Source organism: Anguilla rostrata, chromosome 10 (assembly GCF_018555375.3).
Source record: "Anguilla rostrata isolate EN2019 chromosome 10, ASM1855537v3, whole genome shotgun sequence".
Classification (NCBI taxonomy): domain Eukaryota; kingdom Metazoa; phylum Chordata; class Actinopteri; order Anguilliformes; family Anguillidae; genus Anguilla; species Anguilla rostrata.
In genome coordinates this window covers 39,098,690-39,116,470 of record NC_057942.1, presented here as the reverse complement: position 1 = coordinate 39,116,470, position 17,781 = coordinate 39,098,690, and the positions used below count along the sequence as shown (strand labels likewise).

General features: G+C 49.6%; 1 protein-coding gene across 1 annotated transcript in view; it reads left to right on the top strand.

The window, feature by feature from the left end:
- LOC135233441 (F-box/LRR-repeat protein 17-like) overlaps nucleotides 1-16,689 on the top strand; it is a 141,491-nt gene extending 124,802 nt beyond the window's left edge. The window contains exons 4-5 of the mRNA XM_064296991.1: nucleotides 773-915; nucleotides 13,521-16,689. Of these exons, the coding sequence (XP_064153061.1) occupies nucleotides 773-915; nucleotides 13,521-13,658 (281 nt within the window). The 3' untranslated portion in view covers nucleotides 13,659-16,689. The remainder of the gene's footprint in view (nucleotides 1-772; nucleotides 916-13,520) is intronic.
- Nucleotides 16,690-17,781: the final 1,092 nt, after the last annotated feature.

Below are 17,781 nucleotides of genomic sequence, written 5' to 3'. Positions count from 1 at the left end.
GGGGGGGGGGGTGGAGCCCATCGCATGGCGGCAGTTTCTGCTCGGGTTCGACCCGCCACGGCGGTCGTGGTCCCGGTGCGGCGAGCTCAGCACCGATTCCACCGTGCGGGGAAGGGGGCGTCCCGCTATGGCGGTCGCCGCGGTAACCCTCCGTCGCCCCCGGTTACCACTTGCTCACCGGCTGACTCGTGTTAGCGGGCAGTCTGAGCGGGGGGGGGGGGGTCTGGGCGTCGTGGTGATTGATGGCTCTTGATTTTATTTTATTTTATTATTTTTTGGGCGGTTTGTGGCGATCAGATGCTCCTCACAGGAAGGAGCGTAATCTGTGGACTCTGTGGATGTTTGTTTCATTTTTTACCGTCCTCGCTGCCTCTCTCACCGTCTCTCTTTCTCCCGCTGTCTCTCTCTTTCTTCCTTTTCCTGTCTTTCTCTCCTCCTCACTGCCTCTCTCACCATCTCTCTTTCTCCCGCTGTCTCTCTCTCTCTTCCTTTTCCTGTCTTTCTTTCTCCCCTCTTTCCTTCCATCTCTCTCGCTCTCTTTTTCTTGCTTTCAGTCTCCCCTTCCTCCTCTCTCTCTCTTTCCCAGAGCAGGTTTTCAGTAGTTTACTCAGAAGCGTGTTCAGTGTGAAGTGTTGAGTATGTCACTGTACTGCAGCGTTTGATATGCAAATGAGAACAGGTGATAACAATGATATTCTTTTTCTCTCTCCCTCCTCCACCTCTCTCTCTCCCTCCCTCCCTCCCTCTCTCTCTCCCTTCCTCCCTCCCTCAGCTCTGATAGCCATTGGGAAGTACAGCAGCACCATAGAGACGGTGGACGCTGGCTGGTGTAAGGAGATCACGGACCAGGGCGCCACCCAGATCGCCAAGAGCAGCAAGTCCCTGCGCTACCTGGGTCTGATGAGGTGTGACAAGGTAAGCCCCGCCCCCCGCCCCCCCCAGGGCCAGCCCCGCCCAACCCCACCCAACCCCGTTTCCTGGGAAACGGCTACAGACGGTGCCGATCGATTGGCCCTCACCGGTCTCAGGAGAGCTCTGATCACAGAGAGGGATCTCATCCCGGCTTGTCTCCAATTAGAACGTTCTGAAAGAATCCCCCCCCCTTCCCTGCCCCCCCCCAACGCGGATTACACACACGCTCTCTCCACAGAGGAACAGCTCTTCCGCGTACATCGATACGCGTTACCGCTCGGTCGCCGTGGGTTACTCTCTCGCTCGCTCGGCTCTCAGGGCGAGTTGAGATTCGATCGACTGTTTGGGGAAAGCCCGTGGCGCGTTACTGTGGGAAATTTTTAATTCGTGACTCTGAATGAATTTCCCCGGCTGGCGTGCAGCTCAGTGACCTCAGTGTTTCGGGCATAGAGGAGACGCGTGTTCACAGGCCCAGAGCGCTGTGAGAGCAGAGCCCTCTCTGCCTCCGCGCTCGCCCATAATGAGCACGCGTGGGGGGGGGGGGGCAAATCTTGGTTTCCATGGACTCATGGGTGCAGAAAAGTGCTCTGTGTGTTTGGGTCAGGGTGCACGCGATTGGTCAGAACAAGCCCTGTGATGGCCCTAATTTCCATCCCCCTTTCCCTGTCTTTTCTCTTGGGCCTCTCTGCATCCCTCTCTCCATCCCTCTTTCTCTTCTAAACCTGGAGAGATCCTGTCATACGCACTGTACTGATTTTCCTTAGGGTGAGGGCATGGGGGCCAGGGAGGGAGAGAGGGGGAGGGGGAGAGATGGATGGAGAAAGAGAGGAGGGGGGAGAGAGAGGGAAAAAGGGATGGATGGAGAGAGAGAGAGAGAGAGAGAGAGGGCTGTGAAATTTGAAGGTAGATGTAATATCAGGCGTTAATCCGAAGAGATTTGCTGGACGGTGATGCTGGAGTGGGGGGGTGGGGGGGTAGATGGGGGGTTTCGGGGGGGAGAAGGGGGGTCAGGTTGTCCTTTTGAGGGGGGTTTGAGTGCAGAGTCTCAGTCCCTCTGACTGACCCTGCTGCTCACCTCCGATAAGAAAACAGAGCAGAGACTTTCACAGCTGCTACTGCTACCTTCACTGGGAAAATAAGGGCAAACGTGTGTGTGTGTGTGTGTGTGTGTGTGAGAGGGAGAGAGAGAGAGAGACAGAGAGGGAGAGAGAGAGAGTAAGAGAGAAACAGAGAGAAAGAGAGAGAGAGGGGTGACATTCTGGATGTTCTCTGGCTCTGACTCCACCTCCTCTCTCTCTAGCAGTGCAGTATTAGAGCACGTGTGCTTGCTTAACAGCGAAGGGATTTCTGTAATTATCACAAACGAGCCTCTCCTAACTGCACTGTAGACCTTCTGAACGGCTCGCCTTTCTGAAAGTAAAGGTTAATGCGTTACATTTCCCTTTATCCAGGGGGATTTTAAACATAATACTGTATTAAATTATGTGTGTGAGTATGGATTAATATGAGCCCTTTGTGTGTGCAGTTATTAGCTGGTAATATTCAGTGTTAAGTGCTGCAGAAGGAGCTGCAGAGCCCTGGCTGGGAATCGAACCTGCAACCTCCTGGTCGTTCAGTCCAGTTTTTTGACCGATATGCTACTGCCACTGAAAGTTTATTTTTGGCAAGCACTCGAGCTTGCAAAAGAAAGAGAAAAACAAGGGATAGAAAGGAAGAATAGAAGAGTAACAGAGTAATAGAGCAGAAACCAGTTAGCCTAGCGACAGAGGGGCATGGCACCAGAAGTTTAGAGATAACTCCACCCTTTTTAATCTCACTTCCTGTCTGGATTGGGCCAGCATGACAAAGCCCCTCCCACAGGAAGTGCCTGGCGCTCAGACATAGCCCCTCCCACAGGAAGTGCCTGGCGCTCGGACGCGGGTCTGATTTCCCCTGGCATTGCATGAGTTCTCCGCTCCGTTTGTTCTCTCTGGCGACGACCCTGTCATGTGATTACAAGCTCGGGAGCTCCGCCCCTATGGCCAGCAGAGTCTGTGTGACTGGGTTATCCAGGGCTTCCTCTTTTCTCTCTCTCTCTCCCTTTCTCTGTCTCTGCCTCCCTCCCTCCCTCTCTATTTCCCTCTCTCCCTTTCTCTTTCTCTCTCTCCCTTCTCTGTTTCCCTCTCCTCCCTCTCTCTGCTCCCTCTCTCCCTCTCTTTCCCCCTCCCTCCTCTTCTCTCCTTCCTCTCTGCCTCCCTTCTCCCCTCTCCTTTCTCTTCTCTGCTGTCTCCCTCCCTCTGTTTCCCTCCCTCCCTCCCTCTTTCTCTGTCTCCTTTTTTCATTCTTCCCCCCCGCCTCTCTCCTTCCCCCCCTCTCTCCCTCTGTTACCGGGCTTCACACATGGACTTCAGAGGCAGATTTATTGGGTACAAATGTGTAGTGCGGGGTTAAAGCTCTCCTGGTGCTAGCTCACGGAGCACTGAAGGGCCCTGTGATCCTGTGTGTGCTGTAAATTGCCTTTCTTTTTTAGTTCCGTGGCTTAATCATGTCCAGGAAATGTGCAAATGTATTCAATTTCATGGTGGAACAAGGGTTGTATTTTCTTAACGAGAAAAGTGTGTGTGTGTGTGTGTGTGTGTGTTTATTTTTGAAGACATAAACATCTTACTTCTTTGTCTCACGTCTTTATTTCTCGCTGTCAAATGAGTTTAGTTTTTTTTTTTTAGGCCTTTTTTTACTTCTCGTTTCTAATTGCCATAGAAACAAGACTAATCGTTGCAGAGAATGGCGTGCAGTTGACCTGTTTCAGGTGGTGGGTGGGGGGGAGGGGGGGTGGGTGGATGGGTGGTTGGTGGTGGGCGGGAGGTGGGAGGGAAATACCTTAACTCTCCTGCACACAAAATGATCACTTGTATTTGTTCGCGGGTTTTATTGTAGCGCTGCGTTTGCGTTGAGTGACAGAGGAATGTGGCCGTAGAACAGAGCAGCTGTGATTCGCCCAGTGAACAGCGAGCGGGGGTGGGGAAAAAAAACAACGGTGATGCTTAAATGCACAGAGCGTCGTCGTTAGCGACGGCGTGATCACAGTTTTCCCGCGATTACCCGCCAGAGCAGCGAGCCCGCCTGGGTTTAGCCCGCGCCCGGCTCTCTCCCTGATGGACCGTGGCGTCCAGCGCTACTCACCCTCCATCACCCTAACGCTTCTCACCGGGCTCCACCGCCGTCTGTAACCGCCACGTTTTTTTGCCCGTTACCGCGTTTCCCGCCCCCGGCCGTGTTGAAAGGTCGTTTGGGTTCAAGGGGGTAATTCCACCTTGTTGTCCCCATTTTGATGGACGCCAGCAAAGGGAATAGCGTTTTGGGTGTGACTGAACCTCTCCTAGGGACACCCCAGGTTTTGTACACCCTCTAACTCACTCTGTGACCGCACGGCTCCCCCCCAGTGCATGTGCAGTACCCATCCTTCGCCACTAGGTGGTGGAAAAGTGCGAACGAATGATCTGAACCCTGCCCCATATCAGTCACCCGGACCCTCTTAGCCATCTGGTCCCCTGAACAGATGGATGGATACGAAAAGCTTAATTTCCTCCCGAAAAAGAAAATAATGTTGAATCTTTATTTATTTATTTATTTACATCTTTTTCAGCTGGATCTTTTGTGTCATGGGTCAGCCCCACTTAGGCCGATGCAGCCCCGCGCAAATGGAATTAGATTTTGGAATTACCCCTCTCCCTCGTAGATCAGTCTCGGGCCAATTAAAAAATCTATCTGGAAGCCTGGTGCCTGGGCCTCATTTGGATTAAGTGCGTTAAGGCAGAGCTGGCCTTCCTGGGCTCTGCGCGTCCTGTCCTGGGCGGAGGGGATGAGCTTTGCGGATTGGAACCCGTTTCCTCTGCTCAGGTGGCCAAACAAACAAACAAACAGCCGCGGGCGGGGCAAACCCGCCAGGAAAGGCTCGTTCCACGTCCTCACTTCACACAAAATGGCCGAACTTTGCTGAGATGTTTTTTTTTGCTTTGCGCTGTCCGGGGTGTTTTTTTTTGTGTGAGATTTTGTTCAGTGTCCGCTCTCCCCCGTCCCGGGGCCTGGGAATCCTGACTGGGGTCTGAACCCGGCGTGATTGGCTGCAGCTCGGAAAGGGTTTAGCCAGGGCTTGATTTTTGGGATGGCTCTTAGCGAGGTCCTGCTCTGGTGATTTCAGAGGCAACAGTGAAGGGCTGTTGTAATCTCTAATGCTGTGTTGCTCATTGGGTAGGGTTGTACCCAAGATGGCCGTGGCTTGGGGAATACGCACACAGAATATGAGCTCTGCTCTGTTTAGAGCAGGGCTGGGCAACCCCATTCCTGATGGGCCAGTGCGGGTTTTCACAGTCACCAGCAACAGTGGCTAATCAGCTGAATACTCTCGTGCTGATTTAACTGCAGATTAGACCGCAATGAGATTTCTCATGTTTGGAACAGTCTTCGGCTGTCATTCGCGAATTTAAGGAACATGGATACGTTTTCAGTTACCAAGCGATTAGGCTCGTTAAATAATTAAGAGCCGAAGTTGGCACGGAATCCCAAAGCGGATTTGGACCCTTGCCCACCCCTGGCGTTGGAATCCCCGGTTGTCGTCGCTCGTTCTCCGCGAGCTTTGGAGTTTGGCTCCTCCCCCTCAAAGTGAGGAATCTGAAACCGTTGACTCTCGGAAGTCGGAGCTGTAATCCGTTCAGGAAGCGGACTGCAGATTCCGCGCCGATGCTAACAGGAAACCGCGCGAGGGGGAGGAGTCTCTCCCAGTGACTTCCTGGCGTCTGCTGCCCTGATCTCACGCAGATCTGAGTGATCCTGTTCGGCCCCTGACGCTACCAGAAAGCACAATATCAGTCATTCCTCATAACAAAGTGTAATTCCTAAGACTGCTCTCATTGACAGTTATTCTCTCATCTGCCTCCCTCTCTCCTCCTCTCCTCCTTCTCCCTCCTCCTCTTCCCTGTCTCCAGCCCTCTCTCTCTCTCTTCCTCTCTCTTTCCCTCTCCTCTCTCTTCCTTCTCCCCCTCTCCCTCTTCTCCTCTTTCTACTTCTCCCTCTCTTTCCCTCTCTCTGTTCTACCCTCTCTCTCTGTCTTTTTCTTTCTCTCACTTTTGTTTTAAATCATGGAAATTTGAATGTAAAGCTTTTGCCCCCCCCCCTCTAACATGGTCCATATGGTCTTCCCTAGCTGACGGATGGGATCCCCGCTCATGTGTTCATTTGTAGTTCGCTCATGTGTTCATTTGTAGTTCTCACCGGGAAGGTTTGTGCAGGCCTAGCCTGCGCTCGCGTCCGCTAAGCTCAGGAAAACGTTGTTCAGAATTCCCATTTTAAGCCGCATCGACGCTGGCGTGAATGGCGTGTGCGGCTGACGGATCCCGCGTTTCAGCCCTCGTCCAATTAAAACAAGGGCGTGGCGCGCATGTCCTCCCGAGTGGACTTGGGGGCCGTGATTATAGCGCTCCGTGGCGGCTACGGCGAGCAGCCCCGGGAGCTCTCTCCTGATTGGCCCGCGAGCGGCTCCGGGAGCTCTCTCCTGATTGGCCCGCGAGCGGCTCCGGGAGCTCTCTCCTGATTGGCCCGCGGGCGCGTTTTTTACGGAGAGGAGCCGGAATGGAGGCCGGGCCCTCTGGTTGCCGTGCAGCGTGCTCACTTCTGGCTAACTTAGAGTACCGCTGGAAAAAAAGCCTCAAAGAGCGGGAGAGTGGTGGTGACTGTGAAAAGGCTGCTAATGTCGAACATAGCAGTGAAAACAGAGCAATTATCCTTAAAAGCAACATAATAATAGCAACAATAAAGATGATTATAGTAATTATGTTAATACTAATAATACACATATGAAAGACCATATTGTGTTATTATTATGCCTTTTTTAATACTAATAATACTATTACTAATAATAATAATAATAATAATTTTGTTGATGCCCTCCTGGCTGTCTTGTGGAGCAGAAATGGTGGTAGAGTCGCTGTAGGAATTAGTCATGAGGATTACAATGCATTAAGCAGCAAGTTTCCTGAAAAGCAACACAATCACATTATTTTAAACTGAACATCGAGTCTGGGTGTACATGTGTGTGTTTGTGTGAGTGTGTCTTTGAATGTGTGTATGAGAGAGAGAGTGCATTTGATTGATTGAGAGAAAGAGTTTGTATGCGTGAGAGAAAGAGTGTGTGTGAGTTTGAGTGCATGTATGCGTGTGAGTTTGTGTGCGTGCATGTGTGTGAGAGAGAGAGTGAGAATGTGTGAGGGTGTATGCATGTGAGTGTGTGTGTGTATGAGAGAGAGTGAGAGTGTGTGTGTGTGAGAGAGAGAACGTGTGTGTGTGTGTGGGAGAGAGAGAGAGTGAGTGTGTGTGTGCATGGATGCGTGAGTGTGTGTGTGTGTGTGTGTGTGTGTGTGTGTGTGTGTGTGTGTGTGTGTGTGTGTGTACAGGGATCAGAGGGGACTTGCTCTCTGGCTGGATTGATTACGCTCTTGCCCTGCAGCTAGGCTAGCGAGCTGGCGCAGAGAAAGGCGGTTATTGATCTGGCCTGTGAGAATAATCAGATCACTTCATTCCTCGCTCACAAGCGCTGCGTTTCAGTTCGGCCGCTTTGATGTGCAACATGGCCGAAGAAGAGGAAAAACTCTGTCCCTTTATGTAAAAGAGAGGGCCTGTCATCTGACAGAATACTGCATGAGCCCGCTGCGTGACTGTCATCTCCCGCTTGTACACAGACTTCTGTCTGTTCACTCTTTCGCTCTCCGGCTTTTTCTGGGGCCTTAGAAGTCTGCTGTTTTTCAAAAAAAAAAAAAAAACTTCTTTACTTTTAACTTTTTTTTTTTTTTTGATGCTGCATAAGAGGAGTTTTCCTGTCTCTGCGCCGAAGAACGTTTGAAATCAAACTTCCTGTAAACTGCTCTTCGGAAATGAACCCTATGAACGTGTGTGTGTGTGTGTGTGTGTGTGTGAGAGTTTGTGTGTGTGTGTGTGTGTGTGTGTGCGTGTGTGAGTTTGTGTGTGTGTGTGCGTGTGTGTGAGTTGTGCGTGTGTGTGTGTGTGTGGTGTGTGTGTGAGTTGTGTGTGTGTGTGTGTGTGTGTGTGTGTGTGTGTGTGTGTGTGTGTGTGTGTGTGTGTGTGTGTCCTTACGGGAAACGCGATGCGTCGGCGTCGTGGGTGGAGGGAGCGGGGGGTCGTGCTACGGCCGGTGCGGTGCGGTTGCCGCCGGTAACCGAAGCCGCGCGTCTGTCGCCCTCTCGCACTCCGCAGCGAGGGCGCTTTCGCCCAAACTCTGGCGGCTCGAGGTGTTTCGTCTGGCCGCAAAAATCGAAAACGGGCCGGACGCGCTTCCTTTCCCAGCAGGCATTGCCTGCGTGCGCGCCCCCCCAGCCGGAGGCCGGGAGCTCAGATTACCCATAATTCAACATCTGTAGCACCCAGCGGTTTGTTATCGCTCGTTTAAAAAAACGTCTCGTTTACAGAGCGCTTGAGAGGTTTAATTGGGGGGTGTTTGGTTTCGGGACGTTCCTCCTGAAAGCCCTGTTCAGCTGTGTCTGCTCCACCTGCATTCATTAGGGCGAAAGCAAACACCAGTGGGCCTCAAACAGGCGAATTAAAGTCGCCATCAGCAGGAACCCGGACAGGAAAAATAACGACGTTCTCCAGTGTGAGAAATGTCCCCGTCGCAATGGAGAAGAAGCTACTTTTAACGTGCATTAATCTCCTGGAAATCATATTCAGCTCTTATACGTGTATATGTATGTGTGTGTGTGTGTGTGTGTGTGCATCTGTATGTGTATGTGCATGTGTTTGTATATGTGTGTATAAGTATGTGTGCGTGTGTGTATACGTATGTATACGTATGTATGTGTGTGTAAATGGGTGTGTGTGTGTGTGTGTGTGTGTGTGTACATGTACATACGTGTGTGTGTGTGTGTGACTGTAAATGAAGTCCACACTGGCCTTGTTGTTAATACAGAAGACAGCCAGTCGATACGGTTTCCTAAGTGATGCATCGCCTCTCTGAGTCCTGACAAGAACAAAATGTCTGTGGCAAATTGCAGGTATGTAGAATGATTGTTTTACTAGTGAAGGTTGTGTTTTTTAGATGCGTTCATATTATTTCTCAATTTTAGCTGAAAGAGGAACTGCAAAGCACCCAATCAGTTTAATAAATGTGAAAATGATAGTTTTTATTGGCACATTTGCTGCAGAAAGCCAGAGAATATTTTGCTCTCAATAAAGTCCACGTGCATTGATCAGATTCTTTAAAGGGTCTCAAACTGTGCCCCATTTTCATCTGGGGAAAAAACTTTTTCTGCAATTTATCAGGGGTATATATAAACAGGGAGTGTGTGTGTGCGTGTGTGTGTGTGTAGTGTATATAGTGTCTATAGCGTGTGTGTGTGTGTGCTTGTGTGTGTGTCTGTCTGATGTAATAGATCCCCATTTATATGCTTTAACATTTGAATCAAATTTCCAAATGACCGTGGAGACCATTAGATATTCAGAGATAAAGATTAGTTTAATGGCATTTAGTGAGAACGCATAAAGAGCACAAACAGCCCAAATTGACTTTAAGTTCCCAATCTCCAGCATCCCCAAGTGTCTACAGTATACAAACACATATTAAAAGTGCAATTTATATTCTCTCATTCAGCGATCGTCCAGGAGTCATTTCTTTGTCTTTTCCAATAATAATAAAGCTGTATTACACAATTCCTCTTTTCATGAACCCTAGATGTCGTCCGTATGCGTGTTGAAAGTGATAGATACTTAATGTACTTAAGGGTTATATTAAGGCTTGATGCTGATTGGATGACGGATTGTGCTGCGTCTCCCTGGTGATGACCGGTGACCTGCAGGTGCCCGAAGTGCAGCCAGGGGGCGCTCATGCAGTGGTGGTAACCCTGGCAACCCTTGATTGACACCCTCCATAATGGGGGGGTCAGATGTGCTGCCGCTGAGGGCTGCTCTCGAATGGGGGGGGGGGCTGAAAAATCTCTGCCGTCAAGCCATCCCCCCCCGGCCAGAAAGAAAGGATGAATCTCTCCTGCAGTGTATTTTCTGACGGTCACTGTGTGGTGAGTAACCTTGTTTTTCCTCTCAGGTCTTCCTCGTGACAATACGCGCTCCAGAGATTCACGATTCACCGAGAATGCTTTATTTTTAAAAACCATCAGAGCAGAGCATTGTGGGTAGCAGCCCGGCAGGCCGTGGCGCGGTGTTTCGTCGGGGGGGCTCGAGGAGGTGTGGGCGTGCTTTTGCGGGGGACAGATTGCACCTCTTTCACTCTCCCCCAAAACAGAGCTGGGGTGTGAGTGAGAGGAAAAGCAGGTGAGGGGTGCAGTGATTTTCGCTGTTCCTGTCCCGACCCCCTCTCTGAGGCTGGGGAGGGGGGCGATTGATTTACCGAGTGAGGAGTCTTTCTATTGTCTAACTCTCTGTGATACTGACTGTAACCTGTATCAGCTGATTGTGATAATAACACACTGTAAGCAGTATTCACTGTGATACTCACTCTCTGTGAGCAGTATTCACTGTCTGTGATACTCACTCTCTGTAAGCAGTATTCACTGTCTGTGATACTCACTCACTGTAAGCAGTATTCACTGTCTGTGATACTCAGTCTGTAAGCAGTATTCACTGTCTGTGATACTCACTCACTGTAAGCAGCATTCACTGTCTGTGATACTCACTCACTGTAAGCAGCATTCACTGTCTGTGATACTCACTCTCTGTAAGCAGTATTCACTGTCTGTGATACTCACTCTCTGTAAGCAGTATTCACTGTCTGTGATACTCACTGTAAGCAGCATTCACTGCTGTTATAATGACTTGGTGCGGCCAGACTTTAAAACGCAGTCTTTTGAAATCTTAGCGATGTAATGAGTCTCTGCAGGACACCGGTTCAGTTGCAGGGTCAAGCGGAGATTCATAACTCTGCTCTAATATCTGTTCTTTTAAAAAACGCTGTAGAGTTTATTCAGCACGGCGTTCAGGAATGTTTGATCAACAAAAAGAAATCCGAGTCGGAGCTGGCTTTGTGGCGCGTGAGAGCCCGTCTTCACAGAAGGCATCCTCGTCTTTGTCGGGCTGTGAATGTGCCACCTGGAGAATGCTGCTGAGGCTCACATTCTTATCGGAGCGCTCCACAGCTGCAGCGGCGGAGAGGCCGAGCCCGTGGAGCTCGCTCGCCGTCCGATTGGCTCTCAGAAACCTGCGGTCTGGCCTCCTTGAAAATGACCAGATGACAACCCGCTTCAGCGGTGCTGAGCCCCCCCCCCGACCTTTGACCCTCTGATGCAGTACCTGTAATCCTTTCCGTGACTGTTCCTACACCCTGACGCATGAGCTCGGGAATCCTTATCAGCGACCGGGGGTGGGGGTGTGGGGCGAGGGGGGGATGTTGGGGAATTTTTACTGCGGGATTACCAGAGCTCTGGTTCGGGTTGTAAACGCTCCCTTATTTAAGCGGGGCTGTCACAGGTGTCTGGTGCACTCTGGGAAAGCAGAGCCAGCCCTGGGAAGTGCGGCTCCAGCCCTCAGCCTCCGCTCTTCAGAGAATAATGGCTGCCGTAAACTCCGCCAGACGCGTTTCCCAGGTATCCTCAGCCCGCTCTTAGCTCTTAGCCCCGCGTTTCAGTTGATATGTTTTCTGTGTCTGGTTTCTAGCTGGGATGGCACAGAAGGGGGGGGCGGGGGGCTGTGCTTTTGGGGAGGGGGGTGGAGGGGAGGACTGTGCTTTTGGGGAGGGCGGTGGGTCGGGGGGGGGGTGGGATTTACGTTTCATTCTGCGCGCTCTTTACACACAGCTGCCCAGCTGCGAGCGCCTGGTTTTAAGCCCTGATTATTTATTTACGCGCTGGTTTTATCCGCCGTGTGCACACGCCTCCCGCACGTCTGACATTTTTACGGCCCGCTCTAAGTGTGCGGATTTCCCCTGAAAGGCTGCAGACGCAGACTGCAGACACACACACACAGCGCTGGCATTGAGCGCTTTATCCGAGCGGTGTGGAGTTTGGTGGGGATTGAAAGGTCTCCCCCTGTCCCTCTGAGACGGGTCCTCTCCGGTTACCGCGCGGCACGCCGCCTGTCAGGCGATATTAAGGAAGTCTCTGATCCGGCGGGCGAGTCCTTTTGAAGGTATAAATTCTCGGGGGAGGGGGCCGGCAGCGTAGCGAACACCCCCGGATACCTGCAGCCGTAATTTAAGCGCGAGTATTAAAGAGCGGGCGAGCGGATGGCGGGCGAGCGGACGGCCCTCGTGCGCGTTCCCTGGGAAACGTGGCGCTGCGCCGCGATAGCGCGTCGCGTCTGGAGCCGCTCTGAATCCCCTTCGTCCAGAAGGGGCGTTTTCGGCGAAAATAACAAGCAGGTGTGAACGTACGCGCCCCTGATACCGGCCTGCATGTCCCGCAGCTTCCCACTTTCACTGGAACCCAGGGTTTATTTCTTTAATTTTTTTTTTTTTTTACAACTTTTAAAATGTATTTATTTATTTTTTTTTTGAAAGCACTTGATTTGCCGTGTGCTGCCCGTCAGGCTGCTCTCTGATTCAGCCGGAGACGAGTCCTTTTCCTGTGAGCATCCGTCAGAAATGTGGGATAGAGCAAAAACACATGGAGCCGGGAGTCAAGGACCGACCCCTTCTGCTCCTTAAGAAGTTAATCCTGCATCAGATCAGACTCCTGCATCAGATCAGATTCCTGCATCAGATCTGATTCCTGCATCAGATCAGGTTCCTGCATCAGATCAAGTTCCTGCGTCCGAGAGTTTATTGTTGCAGCGCGTAGCAGTTAGCCGCCCAGCCGAAGGTGTGATTGAGGCGCTTTTTTTCCTCCCAAACATTTTTAACGGCCGCGCTTGAGAATTGGCGGTAATGGCTTCTCCTGACGGGCAGGTGCGCTGGTCTAAACATCCCCTCGTCCTTTTAGAAATGAGGGTCTAATAACACCCTGTCAAACACAGCCCCTCCCTGCCGAGCGTGCCTCCAGTCCGTTACTAACGCCGGAAAGCGGGTCTAATTCGATTCGTTATTGATGTCTTGAGTGGATCAGGTGACCTGTTGGGCTTCTGCAGATTCCGTTTATGAGTTTTAATACTGTGTTTGTTTATTTGTGTGTGTAATGTGAAGCGGTATTTATAATAACTGGCAAAGGCCGAAGTCTGGATTCAGCAGCTGAATGAGTACGACGTGGACGTTTGGGTTACATCTCCTGTTTGTAGGAGCATGTTCTTCTCTCAGTGAGGGGGGCGGGAGGGAGGGAGGAGGGTGTTAAGGATCACAGACTGGAGGTTTCTGGGAGAGAGCCAGAGGAAGAGTCGTGCTCAGACAGATGTTGAGCTGTGGGTTAGGGTCAGTGGTGTGTGTGTGTGTGTGTGTGTGACCGTGTCGGGTCTGTGTGTTCTCTGTCAGTGCTGCATTCTGACCGTGTCGGTGCTGTATGTTTTCTGTCAGTGCTGTGTGTTCTGACCGTGTCAGTGCTGCATGCTCTCTGTCAGTGCTGTGTTCTGACCGTGTCGGTGCTGTGTTTTCTGACTGTGTCAGTGCTGCATGCTCTCTGTCAGTGCTGTGTGTTCTCTGTCAGTGCTGTGTGTTCTGACCGTGTCGGGTCTGTGTGTTCTGGCAGGTGAACGAGGAGACGGTGGAGAGGCTGGTGCAGCAGTACCCCCACATCGTGTTCAGCACAGTGATACAGGACTGCAAACGCACACTGGAGAGGGCCTATCAGATGGGCTGGAACCCCAACAGCTCCAGCGCCTCGTAGCCCCAGCTAACACACACTGTACACACACTATACACACACACACACACACTATATACACTATATATACACACACACACACACTGTACACACACTATACACACTATATATATACACACACACACACACACACACACACACACTGTACACACACTATACACACTATATATACACACACACACACACACACACACTGTACACACACTATACACACTATATATACACACACTATACACACTATATATATATACACACACACACACACACTGTACACGCTATACACACACACCCGCTATATACACACACACTCACACTGACACACGCTATAACACACACACACACCACACACCATCACATACAAACACACACACGTGCTATACACACTATACATAAATGGACCCTCACTCACACACACACACACACACACACACACTATATACACACACAAAAGCCAGGTTGACTCCTGGCTTTTACACATTTTCCTTTTTACTTTTGCTTTGTTTTGTTTCCTAGTTTGAAGTTTGAAGTCTGTACTTAGATCTGTTTTTCATACAAACACACACTCATGTACTCACTCATACACACACACACACACACACACACACACACGATACACTGAGCTGTAGGGATTGTGTGACTGCCTGTAGGGCGTGTCGGGTTCCAGAGTGATTCTCCCCTCCGGACGTTCCCCTGGCCTCCCACGCTGATTCGTGAAGACCCCGCCGAAGAGCACGGAGAGCGCGGGACGGGGAGCGGGACGGGGAGCGGGACGACCAGGACCGCCGGTGCGTCTGTAATCATGGGGTCCGGACCCAGGACATCCGAACTCTCCTCCGTCGGGACGATGGACACACTCTCCGGTTCTCCTGCGCCTCCAGCCCTCAGACACACACCTTTTCATACTACAGTGAATCTGGCAGCATAAACTGGCTCTTGTGACTTGGGGGGGGGATTGGGGGGGTGACATTTTGGGGTTGGGGAAGAAAGAACGGGCGTTTCCCAGTCGGTGCCCCGTGCAACACTCAACAGCTTCTCAGCAGGTCCAGATAAACGCAAAGTGGAGGGGTGGAGGGGGCGGGGGTGTTTTGAGAACCAGTGGGAATAAGCACCCCCATTTTGAAGCGTCCTGAGCTCCTTACCGCCCCATCTGATTTCGGGGCATTATGGCAAAGATTTCTGTGTGGTGTTGTTATCCTTAAAAAAAAAAAAGAAAAAAGAAAGAATTTAACTCAATACATGGTAGCAGGGTGAAGTTTGGGAGCATGGTGGATGTTTTGTAATACCCGCTATTGTTTATTGTTTTGTTTTGTTTTGTTTTCTTCGTCTGAGAAACTATTTGCTATTATTATCATTATTAATAATTTCCTATTGCGTTTATGTGATGTGTAGTTTGGGTTTGTTGTTCATTTGTAAGGTAACTTACAGGGGTTCCACACGGGTGTGTGTCCGTGTGGAATTATTCGTAACACAACATACGAACCTTATACACATACTGTATATAAACACATATACAATATTAGGTCTGTAGCCTCTGCATTTCTGTCTTTCTCCGGAATGGAGCAGAGAGGGAGCGAATGGGAGGGTTTCAGTCTTTTTCGACTCGAACCCCGCCCTCATGACCTCTGTGTTCTGTGGCCGGTCAGTAATACACTCTTATGCAAGTAACCAGGGTATTTTTCTATAGAGTGAAATGACAGAGACTTAGTGGACTTGTACCTGTTCAACCAGATCATAATTTTCTGATAATAATAATAATAGTAGTAATAATAATAATAATAATAATAATAAGGACTTAAAACAAGAGAGATGACTCTGGTCTTCAGTACCAGTGGAATGTTTTCGAATACTTTTAGGTTTTTTTGAAATGATAAAAACAAAAGAACGAAAGAAGAAAAAAAAAAAGAAACCCATGCGTTGTCTGCCGTGTTTCGTGACTTGTAGACTGTTTTAAAAACGACGTCCGTTTGTTTCTTTCCCTCCTTTTCCTCCCTCCCCCTTTCTTTTCGCACGCTTTCATTTCCGCTGTTCGGCGGCTCCTGCGTTTCCCGGGTTTTTTGTGAAGGACGAAAAAAACGCGAAAGGCTGTCGAACGTGAATAAAAACACTACCGCCCTTTCATTCTGTTTTTCTTTTTCTTTCTTTCTTTCTTCTCTCCTCTGCCTTTCCTTCCTGCGCTCGGCGTAAGAGCCGCTTATAAGGGGGTGTGGACAGAACGCTCGGCGGTCGCCGCGCCGACCGTTTCTTCAGCGAATGGGACGTAAGAGGAGAGGGTCTCCTCAGACAGATTCCTGGGGGGGGCGGTGGAATAACACGACCCCGCCCCCCCCACACGTGTACCTAATCTCACAAATGTTCCTTACTCCCCCCCTCCCTCTCCTTGCCACTATGAACATAACCGCACAAATGCTCAGGCAAATTAACGACAATAAAGTAAACAAACTTATAGTCTATCTGTAGGTTTCTTAAAGGGCTATAGATAATTTAAGACCCCCTGTGAAAGTGGGGTTAGGGGGGGCTGGGGCGAGGGGGGCGGGGGGGTGGAGTGAGCGTGTCACAAGAGTGCATCATAGCCCCGCCCACTCTGCTCCCCAGTACACCAGAGAACACTGCCTCGTATTATGAATTTTGAAGGATGCAATACCATGGGGTTGCAGAGAGAGAGAGAGAGGGAGGAAGGGAGATGGAGAGTTGTAGAATTGCTTCAGTTCACACCATTCCATAATACTACCCTATCTTTCCCCTAGTGATACCTTAAAGTTACTTTAATGTTACCTTTATGTTAGCCTAAGGTTACCGCTGTGTTATCCCAGGGCATCGCCAGCTGCTTCTTGGCAGTGATAACGGAAGGCGTAAAAACATCTCTGGCTTTTGGCAGATTTCGCTTTTTGTTTTCCTTGTTCTTTTCGTGTTTGTGTGTGTGTGTGTGTGTGTGTTTGTGTGCGCGAGTGCTAGAGGGACTGTCACTTGTTTGATCTTTGTGGAGTTTTTTTTGTTTCAAGTGTAATCAGCCTTCAATAAAAGGGGAGAGAAAGAGCGTGTGTCGTGTGATTGGTTCTTTGGGGCCGGGCGAAACGGGCGAATCGTAATTCACAGTCGAGGCGAAAGCCGCTGAAGTGTCCAATGAAAGAAGCCGTAACCCGAACCGCAGAAACGTCAACACTGCCTCACGAGCGCATTAATTATGCTAAAATATAAAATAAAAAAATTAACCTGAAATACAAGCTTCCATTTCCCCCACTTTTATTTTCAGAAGAATTAATTTCAGATGGAAACCGCTCAAAGAAAATTGTTATGATTACTTGGGTATTTCATATTTAGTTTGAATTTTAATATGTCTGTTGCCGCCGCTATGACACATGACTTCGACACCAAGAAGTGATGTCAGCGCTGCCTTTATCCAATCAGGTTTCTCTCTCCTGCTTTATAAACACTCAGACTTTCTTTTATACTAACAGGCATTTCATTTAAGAAATTAGACTTTTGTTCACTTCTTTTTCTGCGATTTTTCAGATGATTTTTCTCCTTTCATTAATGAAACCTTAATTGCAAATGGAAGCTCAGGCGGAGTTTCTCATTACTTGAATCTTAAATATTTAGTCTGTGAATGTTTAAGCGAATATCTGTCACTACTTTTAACTGCCCACTTCTTTTTCCATCCCTCTCCCTGCTCTCACTCTCTTCCTTTTAAAGACTCACCCCAGCATTATAGGCATAAAATAAGCTATCAAATAATTCAGTGCTACAAGGGCGTTTTTTTAGGCCCTGAATTTTTGAGAATAATGTTTTATTCTCTCTCTCCCTCTCTCTCTCTCTTTCGTTCTTCCCTTTGCTTCTCTTTCTTTCTCTCAGTATTTACACCGGTCAGACGAAAAGTATTCAAGGCCCAATGTGCTGTCATTACACCAGATCTCATTTAGATAAAGAGGTTTGAGGAACATGGAGGGCAGAAGGTAGCACCGGCCTACGTTTTTGGCCTCAGTGCCTGTGCAATCACACAGTAGCAGCCCTAATATTTGCATAACGTGTAATAAAATATAAGTACAGTGGTGAGTAAATGTAACTACTGTCTCAGTGCAGATCATAAAATTGTGCTCAAGTCTCTCAAGTTCATTTATGGCTTTATTTC